At 50.2% G+C, this 10,906-nt stretch overlaps 1 protein-coding gene across 4 annotated transcripts in view; it reads left to right on the plus strand.

Moving 5' to 3' along the window:
- The window catches only part of TPCN1 (two pore segment channel 1), a 50,265-nt gene that overhangs the window by 1,274 nt on the left and 38,085 nt on the right, over positions 1–10,906 (plus strand). For 3 of the 4 annotated variants that reach the window (XM_039868200.1, XM_039868201.1, XM_039868203.1), the window contains exon 2: positions 1,454–1,687. In XM_039868200.1, the coding sequence (XP_039724134.1) occupies positions 1,454–1,687 (234 nt within the window). Of the gene's footprint in view, positions 1–1,450; positions 1,688–10,906 lie in introns of all 4 variants that reach the window. The other variant, XM_039868202.1, reaches the window with a different exon arrangement.

Here is a 10,906-nt window from a genome sequence, read left to right on the forward strand (position 1 = left end):
AATAGATCCTCCCACCTTCGAGATCGATATAGGAGAGAATGACAAAATGTTGATAATTGTCAAAGCTGAATGGTAGGTGCAAATTCATTTACATAGTCTCCACTTTTGAGTATGAAAATGTCTGTGCTAAAAGTTAAACCAAAAAGAAGAAGAAAAAAATAAAACATATAGTTCTTAAGACAGCCAAATGGTAGTGTCTCATTTGGGATTTCCTCTTCTATCTCCCTACTACTGAGATTTGAAAGCAAAAGAAATCCCCAGATCTGGAGAAAAACAAAATCTCACCGGAAGTTTGCTGGGCAGAGAGATACAGGCTTAGCAGCAGGCAGAACGGGGCTCACTTTTGCTGCCTTGTTTAAGATACTGGCACACAGGGACCTGCTTAGGGTTATTCTGATGATTTGTGAAAGGTAAACGGTGGGGTTGCCAATCGGTGGGTTATTCTGGAGGCAAAGTTGATTGAGCCCAGAGCCACGGCTTGAAGAAGGAATCTGCTGTTGTTTTCAAGTTCAAAGGTCTGTTGTCAGATCTGCTGAGTCTTTGCTTTTCTTTTGGTCCTCCCCAGCGGAAATGGGAATGTGTATAAATAGGCTGCTTCTGAGTGTTTGAAATTGGGAGCTCAGAATGAGTGCTTTTGCTGTGTGACTCTGGACGTCTTTTAATAAAATACTCCAGTCCCCTTCCCCTGCCTCCTCAAACAGCCAAATCTAGAATGCTATAGGCAAGTGTAGGTGACCTGGCACACTAACTCTTTAGAGGTTACTGGAGCTAGGTGCCGCCTGAATACCAGGGCTCGGACTTGGCAGAATTGTAGTATAGTGGCTAAGGGCATGGGGCTGGAGCCAGACTGAGAAGTTCAAAGTTTGGCTTTCTAGCTGTGTCTTCTTGGGCAAGTTACTTAACCTCTCAGAGCCTAAAGACTCCCCCTCTGTAATGGAAGATATACTCCTACCTATCCATTATGAAGTTTCAATCAGCTTTACTTAAAAATTGCTAGAAGAGTTCTTGGTACATAGTAAGTCCTCATCGAGTATTAACAACTATTATTTCATTGGTTGTGTTTTTTTTTAAGTCTTTAAAATCTTTAGGATAAAGACACAAACAAGGGCAAAAAGGGGTGGAGGTGGAACATTAGTCAAAATCTCAATCTCCAGGCATAATTACCATAACTTTTCAGTTTGGTTCTTGCAGTTTTTTTCCCTCATTTTTAAATTTTTAATGCTATTAGACAGCAATTCTCTCTCTCTCTCTCTCCCTCTCTCTCTCTCTTTTTTTTTTTTGAGATATAACTCACACCATATAATCCACCGTTTTAAAGGGTACAACTCAGGGGATTTTAATGTATTTGTAAGATTAAGCAACCATCGCCTCTTTCTACTCCCAGATCATTGTCACCAGTAGTGGTTGTATTTTAATAATTGTCCTTCTTTTTTTGTCCCCCAAACCCTAGAAGATGCCTCAAATGGAGGAGTTTCTGAGAAGCACCTCTGGGCCAGTGGCTTTGAAAGGGAGCTCAAAGCAGAGACTATTTATAGCCCTGGACATCGCATCCTGAGGGCTGCAGGAGAGGAGAACATGGCCATGAGTTTAGATGACGACGTTCCCCTCATCCTGACCTTGGACGAGGGTGGGAGTGCCCCACTGGCTCCCTCCAACGGCCTGGGCCAAGAGGAACTGCCTAGCAGAAGTAAGATGGTAGGGTGGGCTGGTGGTGGGGGGCGGGGGGCAACCCCAGGTGGTGAGCTGTGGGCTTGGTGGTTTGATAGTGGAAGCGTGAACCTGAATGCCTGACCTTGCATTTGACCCCTAAGAGCTGACACAGAAACTACCAGGAGATTCCGGGGGCCTAATTCTCTATCCCCAACTTAGGGATGCTTCAGCGCCTTGTCTCCCTTGCACCTGAGGCACCCTGGCTTTGCTTATGGACACTTGGTAGGGACCTCAGGCACACCTGCTTCTTGGCTAGCTTCCCTGCCCCATTCCTTGCTAAAAATAGAAACAGATTTCAATACCGGCCTCCGTCTGTCCTAATCTGCAACCGTTGGCAGGAAAGCAGAGTTGACTGCTTCTCCCTGCTGGGCCTCTGGCCCCGCATTGCCCAGGACAGAGTGGAAGGGGGCAAGCATTTGTTGTGATCCATTGATTTGAGGCTTTGGGGTTTTGCTTTGTCTTCCTCTAAACCGTAGCCTAGCACAAAGTGAACCCAAGAGAGGTTGTGAGCTTTAAATTTTTTAAAGTTTAAATGTGTTTCTGGCAGAACGATAGGCCTTAAAAACCTTCCTGGTTCTTGTCCCAAAGCCATTTGCTTCATTTGCTCAGGCCTTGGGTCCAGGAGAGGCTTAAAATAACTTGCCTTTTTAGGGAGGGTCTTAAGACGGCAGGGACTAGCCCTTGAGGGACTCCTTAGCAAATAGGTGACCCACCCGCCAGCCATGCTCCTGAGCCAGGACAGAGGGGCATCACTGTCTTCCAGGTCACAAGTGGAAGACACTTGGGTCTGGGGAAAACGAGCCTGGCCCTCCCACCTCTGTTGTCCAGAGGATGCATTTGGGTTGCAGGGGGCTCAGTAGCCTTCCCCTCGGAGGTGGCGAAGAGAGCGGTGTTGTGTGCATGGGAGGGCAGTGGGAGGCCTGGCTCCCATAAGCTGGCCTCCCCTTGCTTTGGCATGTCACACGTAGGGTGGCAGAGCTGGGTGTGTCCAGGAGGGTTAGAATGTAAATCAGATTTTTCCCGAAGAGCTTTGCAGGGCTCAGAAAGCAGTGACTCTGATTTCAGGCATACGTCTCAAATACCCAAGCTTAGTGTTAGGCTGTTTCTTATCCAGTATCTTAACTAAGATTTTTTTTTTTTTCTTTTTTTGGAAAGTTAGGTGGTATTATCCCTGCTTTACAGAGGAGACAGTGAGTCAGAGAAGTTAAGTAACTTGCCTGGGGTCACACAGCCAGCAAGTGGTAGGGCAGAAATCCGAACCCAGGACTGTCTGGCTGCAAAATTCTTTCCCCTCCTCCTTCCTTTTATCCTCTCCTCCTGCTACTCCCCCTCCTCTTCCTCCTTTTTTCTTCACAGGCCCTTAACAAATGTGCTCACTGGCCCTTAGCCCCTTACATGTGTTATCTCATCATATGACCTCAAGATAGAGTTACTGTTATCGTACGTATTTTAACAGAGGAAGAAACAGCCTCAGAGAGGTTAAGGAACTTGTCCACGGTCACACAGCTAGTAAGCAGCAATGCTTCTCTGACCTTCCCTCTCACGCCACTGTGTAAGATGCTTTGGGAAAAGGATGGAATGAATGTGAAACAGTCTCAGCTTCCAAGTAGCATACTCCCTAGGATGAGGCGGGGTGGGGTCTGTCCGTGGCCAAAAGGAGAATGGACGGCATTCCATTCTCCTTTGTGCTCGACGTGCTAAGGGCATGGGTCATTCTGGAAGTGGGCTCAAGATTCTAAATCAGCATCCCACTCATTGTCATGTGCCACTTTTAAGTCCCTCCAAAGTATCAGAGCTGATGGCAGGGTGTCCAGCTCTCCTGCGGGATCAAAGTGGGAAGAAAAGCCTAGTTTTGTGTCAAGATCAGGTTTTCAACCGACGACGGGGCTTGTTGAACAGGATATAGACCGAAAAGACAGTCAAACTAACCTTGGATAGGCCACTGGTAGGACTGTCCTTCTCTTGGCAAAGCTGGCAGCTTATTTTGGTTTGTTTCTTAAGAAAAAGAAAATATAAAACTGACAGGGTCCAGGGAAAGCGTGCTTTTCGCACAGCATGTTAGTGCCTCAGTTTCCTCTCTCGCCCTCTTACTGGGACGTTTGCTAAAACCTCTGAGAATGAGTGGGGGTAAAGCACCAAGCCTGGCTGGGAAAACATGGCGTCTATAAGGAAAGAGGCCTGCTCTCTCTTAGTATGGGCGTTTGTTATTTTATGCTCAGATTTCGGCTTTGACCTTCTACCCAACGTTCCCCTTCCCTATTGTCTGAGCACTCCATCTAAAACACAGATCTGACCTGGTAATTTCCCCAACTTGAAGCTCCCCAGGACGTTCTGGGCCCCTACAGGATGAAAGCCAAGCTCCTTAGGCCGAATGCGGGGCCTCGCACGTTCTAGTGCCTTCTTACCTGATCGGTCCCATTTCCTGCCTGATCCCACAATGTCACAATGCTTCTAGTCCTGTGAATTCCCTGGTTCGTTCTTAAACTTCTCCACCTTGCTGGTAACTCAGTCTGGAATGCCTTTCCCAGCTCATGAGCTTCAGTACTGTCTTGAAAATCCTGCTGATAATCTCATCTCTTTGAAGCCTTCAAGAACCATCTCTTCCTGAGGGTGCTAATTACTGCCCTTTTCTGCTTTGGTATCTTCATTAGGCTTCCATTATTACAAGTAGCTTACTGTGTGGTAATTACTTATTTAACCATCTGATCACCAGCTAGGCCCCGAGTTCCATTTACCTTTGTATCACTTAGCTCGATGATACACTCAGCAAGTCATGGTCAAAATAAAGCTCATTGGGTTTCTGGGTCCTCACAGCTCATGTCTGAGGGTCCTAGGAGGGTCCTCTCCTAACCAGGGATCCGAGTCTCATTTCTCCCCACAGAGCTGATGGTCCTAGAGGCTGGCCGATAGCCTTGAGGTAGTGAGGAGTTGGCAAGATGAAGACAGAGGTTGTCAGCAGAGTCGGCAGCTCCCTGGGCATGAAGCACTGAGAACTAAGCACACTTTGTAAGGGCGCGAGCCTCAATCGAGCCTTGGCCTCACCTTGACCCAGCAGCTGTCCCCGGTGCCTCTCTCTGTCTCTGTATCTACAGAGTTCTTGTCTTAGTCTGCTTGGGCTGCTGTGACAAAATAACCACAGACTCGGGGGGCTTTAAACAGAAATGTATTATCTCACAGTTCTAGAGACGGGTAAGTCCAAGATCAAGGTGTCAGCAGGTTTGGTTTCTTCTGAGGCTTCTCTCCTTGCCTGGCAGACGGCCACCTTCTCGTGTTTCTACATATGTTTATCCCTCAGTCTGTGCGCTTGTGCCCTAATCTCCTCTTATAAGGACACCAGTCAGATCTCCAAATACAGCCGCATGCTGAGGTCCTGGGGCTTCAACACAGGAATCGTAAGGGGACACAATTCAGCTCGTAACTCTCCCGCCGATTGCTCAGATGCAGGTATCCAGAAACCTAGCTGTCTTGAATTGACCTTTGATGCTATCTAGGGCTGACCTATGCGAGGCGTTATCCCTGCAGGAAACTGGAGGTTTGGGATATTTTTCTCATATGGGCAAGAATGGATTTTATCCAAGACTCAGACGTCTCCGGGCTATAAGAATGGCTGCCAAAATGTTAATGAATGACTCACAGGCAGAAGATGTCAGGTTTGATAAAGGAGGCAGGTATGAGCAGAGATATTTAAAGCCTGGAAATTAGGAATAACCTTGAACACAGTCAGCGGGGCTGGCCTTTGACAGTGCAGGTTAGCGAGAGCCCAGGGTCTGCGCTGGGCGTCCAGCAGGAGCCCAGACCGCCACCAGACAGTTTCTGGGGGGAATTCTGGTCATGCTCAGCTTTTGCCTTCTTGTTGCTTTTAAACCTGATAGCTGCCTAAGGTGGGCCTGTACCAGATGTCTTCTCTGGGGACAAAAGGGGTTAAGGGCAAGGGAGGTGGCTGAGACCTTGAGGCGGGCACTCAGTCTCATGGGCTACTTTGGGGTTGGTGGTTCATGGTTTGCAGGTGACACACTGCACAGGTGACAATGCCGAAAGTAATAAAGCAGAGGAAGACCTCTCTCTCCTTGACTTTGATGCCTCGTATGCCATTAAGAGTTCCCTGGGACCAAGCGTGGTATCTAGCAGTGTCCCCTTGCAGGGGTCAACATGTGGCAGTCAGTCTGGCTCCCTTTCCAAAGTGTTCATGAAGCCAGAGCCACTTGGCACCAGGCTCAGTCAAGGTGGGCCAGAGCCCTCGACCTTAAGACAGATGTAGCCAAGATAAGCCGGGAAAGAAAGAGCAATATTGCTGTATATCCAACGGCTATCAACGCCGCGGTGGGCTCCATTGCATAAATCGGTGTCCGCGGTTCTTTCTGTGACTGAGTGTCCTCAGCATACTTGCATAAGAGTGAAGCCTCAGAGACTCGCGTAGCTCTTGTCACCTGTGATACTCTGGGTGGTGGAGCGGTTAAGGCTGTGGGTCCTGGGGTCAAGCCATAGGCCTCCCGTGCTGGCTGAGCCCGGGGTGTTGGCCTCTCCGAGCCTCAGCCGCTTCATCTGTCCAGTGGGATCGTGACAGCATCTCCCAGGAGGGCCGTTGTGGGCATTCAGTGAGATCACGTGTGTGATGCCCGTGGTAAGTGCTCGGCCAGTCCTAGGGGGTATTGTCATGGCCAGAGACTGGGCTGCTTCTCTGGAATATTATGGCACACGAGCAGGGGTCCTGAACCTAGGCCAAGATCCAAATCGTTTTTTTGCCTCATTCCTGGCACAGCAGGTGGCCACCACCAAACTGGGATGTGGAGGCAGCATGGCAGCGGGAGACCACACAGCAATTAGCTTTTCACTGCCTCCCAGGGAGCATGGGCATTTGGCTCCGCGGAGTCATTCCCCTGGCTCTGGTAGGGCCTCGCCAAGGCATTATACCGGGTGTCACCCACCAGGCCGATGGCGGCACCAATTAAAATGAGCGAGAACCCGACATGCTGGGTTCCAGCGTCGTAACGGAGAGACTCAAAGCCTTTCACTTCCTCAGCCCTCCGCGTCTTCATGGGGGGTCCTGTCTGTTGCCTCGGGGCCCCCTGCCATGAAATGCCATCGCTCCCTGCCACACGCAGAAAGCTGCCGCGTCGCGGTGGCAGTGGCGGCAGCTGGGTACTGGCTGGATTGCCTGCCACACCGCTCTTTACCCGTCGCCTCGGGGGCGTCTAAGTCCACATTTGCTCCGAGAGTGCTTCATGAGCCAGAACAGCCAGCTTCGCAGCCTCCACGTTGGGGAGGGAATGCGGGAAGTTTCCGAGGGCTCACAGCAGGTGTGCCTCCGGTTGCCGTGCCCTCCCCCGGGGCTGCCTCAGATTAGAGCACAGTGGCCCAGGAAGGAAGCCTTTCCTTTTTCGAGCAAGCACCAAGGGACCAAGCTCTGGAGGGACCTCGGTCCCAAGACCGCCACCACCCCACCTTCATGCTCAGGGAGCCCATGGGGCCCGCTCTCCATTCTCATCCCTTCGCTGGGCGAATTCCCTGAAGTGGGCATGTCCCAACTCCCTCCCTCTTCTCCCCACCAGTCTAAGCTGAGGACGGTCACGTACGACAAAAATAATGACTCGCGAGTGTTGAGCCCCCACCACGGGCCAGTGTCCGAGGCACTTTTCTGTGCCTCCTTTCTCCCCGGGTCCTCCCAGCACACCTGTGCACTCAGCGTTTTCAGTATCTTCAGCTGACAGAGAGGACACTGAGGCTCTGAGAGGTTGGAACTCAATCCCGGCTCCGGCAGCTGACTCCAGAGTTCAGGCGCTTAACTGATGGGCCTCACGCCAGGAAGTAAAGCGGAAGAGGTAGAGTTTTAGGGTGAATTTCTTTTCCAAAAGGAAGCTGGTTTCTATCTCTACTTTCATCTTTTTTTTTTTTTTTTTTAATTAAACATGTATTTCCTACAAGGCATTTTATTCTGAATCGGAGTCCGTACCTAGAACTAACTGCCTTTCATATTGTAAAAATAGCGAAACCGATGGGGTTTCGTTGCGGATGATCACAGAGAAACTGGAAGACGTGAGTTAAGTGGACGGAAAAAGCCAGACCACAAAGGCCAGCACGATCTCACCCAGCGTGCAAGCTCCTGCCTGCTCCTCAATGCGGGCACTTCGCCAGCTCTTAATTTTTACATCATGGTGGTTGGAACAAGACAGTTTGGGCCGAAATGGGAACTCGTGGGGGTCAAGACTTGGGACTGAGAAAGGAAGGCCGAAGGAGGACCAGCCTTGGATCCAGGCAGGAGACTTACACGTCCATCTGGGGTTGCTGAGGAGGCGACCCCTGAGGTCACTGGTTCCAAGGGGCAAGTGACCCCACATCGGGACTTGCCTGGGTCTGGATAACCAATTTAGGCCATTGGGGCTGGGGCTGCCTTGCTTGCTTTTTGCTAGCGGTCCTTATCTAGTTGTAAAAACGTGTAGTTTTTCCTCTGTTCAGACCGCTTGTGAGGGTCTGGTTCCGCTGAAGTGACCTTGGAGCAAGGACCTGAGAGCTGCCCATCTGGGTGAGCCTGGGACACACTGGGGACTGTGTGCCATCTACAGGGGCAGCTGCTACTTCACTCTAGCCATTCGTGACCATGTAGGATCCCAGGCTGATTGTTACCATATTTTCCAGTGTTTCAGGAGAAGTCAAGACCTACACTTTTAATCGGAAGTCTTCTGATTTTTAAATATTGGTTACCAATTCATAGTTCTTAAGCACAGTCGGTGAGTAAACTCTGCTCAACGCACTGCCCTTTATGACCCTGACATAGAACATACCAATTCAGCCTTAGTTTGCTGTTAGAATAAACCATCTCAAAATAAGGAAACAGGGCAAAACCAACCAGTGAACTCTCCATGGCCTGGGAGGTACTCTTCACCTTTGGGTGGCGTTGAGTGGCGATCAGAACTGGCTGGGGGAACATCCTCTCTGCCTCTAAGTGCTTTGCTTAGAGAAAGACCAGATTTCATTCACCTGTGGAATCGAGCCAGGCAGGTGAGGATAAGAGGACAGAATAGGTGGGTGCATCTCCCATGAACCCCTTTATCTTCTCTGTTTATTCTTCCCGTGCGTTGTAGTTCTCGCGACTCTCTCTCCGCTGGGGGACCCGTTCCTCATTCTTTCTGCTTATCCGCACCCTTTCCAACGTCACCACCATCTTCTCTGTTCTTAGCTACTGGATTCGGGCCACCTGGGACTGCGTTTTGGCTTTGACTTTAAGATGTGTATTAGAGATTCAAGCACGTGTTAGAAGTTGGAAACAAAGTCATAGTTTAATAGCTAGTCTTTGTCTTCTAATTTCATCTTTTAATCATCGCCTTCTGGTCAACTGGAAAACTTAACAGTTTTTCAGCTGGCCGGCACTTATTTCTTAAGAACTTGGAACTACTGTGGAGGTTACAAGAAAGGTAACAGACGTGATTATGGCTGGGGAAGGATTCAAGATCTGGCTGTCAGTGAGACGAAAGAGTATTTGGCATCCCGCATTTGTGATGTATATTATAACTGGGGAAGGCTTTAGAGGAGGCAAGAGTTAAAAAGAGGTGGCAGTGGCTTCCCTTGGAGGTGGACCATGGGGCAGGATATGGCACCAGAGCAGGCAGACCTATTTTAGAGAGAGCCTAGAATGCCAATAGCAGGAGTTTGGACTCGGTTGAGTAGGGCTTGGGAACTGTTACCTTTGTAACAGCGATGACAGAGCGTCTTGCCTCCGATCTCTTGTCAACTCCAGATGCCCTCTCCAGCCTCCCTTTGAGGGCCTGGGGTGGGCCAGCCCTGAATAGGGATCACTGCTCTCCCTGGAGACTGGTAGGTGGCGGTTCTCGCCAGGATGTTCTATAGTGGCAGGAACCAGGTTTGGCGTTTTTCTCTTCTGTGTCTGTCTTCCTGACCGGGCTCTGAGCTGCCCCGGGGCCAGCGGTCTGTTCTGCCCCGAGGCTCAGCACAGTTCCTGCCTCACTAGGCACTCAGGAAGCATCTGGACAGCACTTCGGCGGATGAGTGCTTTCAACTTTCACGGCTCACCTGGCCTGGTCATAGGAGGGCACTTCTTAGATTAGAAAGCTCAGGAGCTATATCTGGCAAGGAAAAAAGTAATTAGTGAAAGAAAAGCAGAGGGCGGGATGAATCTGTTGTGCTGTGCCCTGGCCCCACCCCACCACGCCCTTCCGAACCCGCCGGGCCCAGCGCTCAGGATCCGAAAGGACCCACTCTCCTGACTTAAAAAGGCTGTCTCCTGACTGTATCCGGCCGATAAGTGTCTCTTTTGTTCCAGTGCATTGACACAACCCCCTAAACAATCCATTCTAATCCGGGGTCGATCAGGAAGTTCTCAGTCTGCTCAGCCAGGAAGCATAGGTCTAAGTTTCTCTCTCTTTCACAGTAAAGTCTTCATGCTTGTATGTCCCCTCAGTAGAGAAAGGGAGGGTTGGCTTCTGTCCTCATCACCACCTTTCGCGTATTGAGGAATTGGCGTCTTGGAATGCAACTGGGGTATTTGGATTACACATTCGAAAAACCATTTTGGATCTCTTTTGCTGTATATTTTCACTCTAGAAGCAAGCAAGAGCATAGAGGTGCGGTTGGCGTCTTTCTTTTTTTAAAGGCATGATCTGGGGGCTTTGTTTTGTGCACAGACGTCTCAGCTGCATTCGGGGAGTCTCATAGGTGGTTTGGTGGCTTCAGCCTGCATCTGTAACACTCGTGAATTTCTCCCACGAGTGCTCTGTGGGTTCCACCCCTGCTCCTTGGCCCGAGGATGAATCCAATAGCTGCAAACCAGTGTCCTTTATGCCGCCTTAAAGTATGAGCTTCCCCAGAGCCAGTCTCCCTGCTCTCTTGTCAGAGGCAGCAAGCAGCCAGTCACAGCGGGAAGGGATGTGCGCGGTCCTGTTCATATGGGCCGTTTATCCTAACAGCCGTTGTGAAATAATGGGATTTGCCCCCATTTTTCAGATGTGCGATTCGAAGCGGGGGGACGGAAGGTCACCTGCAGAGGCAGGCGCTGGGCAGGCGTGTGATGCACCCTGATCTAGAGCCCTGTAGATAAGGAAACCATAAACTTAGACCAGCTCTGCTCGTTTGGCCAGGGTTAGGCCAAGTTCTTGGATCCAATGAGAGGTGAAGCCCTTGCAGACCCAGTGCCCGGCCCCACCTTCCCTGCCCGGCTCCAGACGCCTGGCAGTGGCCCCAGCAC

This window comes from Pteropus medius, unplaced genomic scaffold (genome assembly GCF_902729225.1).
Source record: "Pteropus medius unplaced genomic scaffold, Ma_sr-lr_union100, whole genome shotgun sequence".
NCBI classification, from domain to species: Eukaryota; Metazoa; Chordata; class Mammalia; order Chiroptera; family Pteropodidae; genus Pteropus; species Pteropus medius.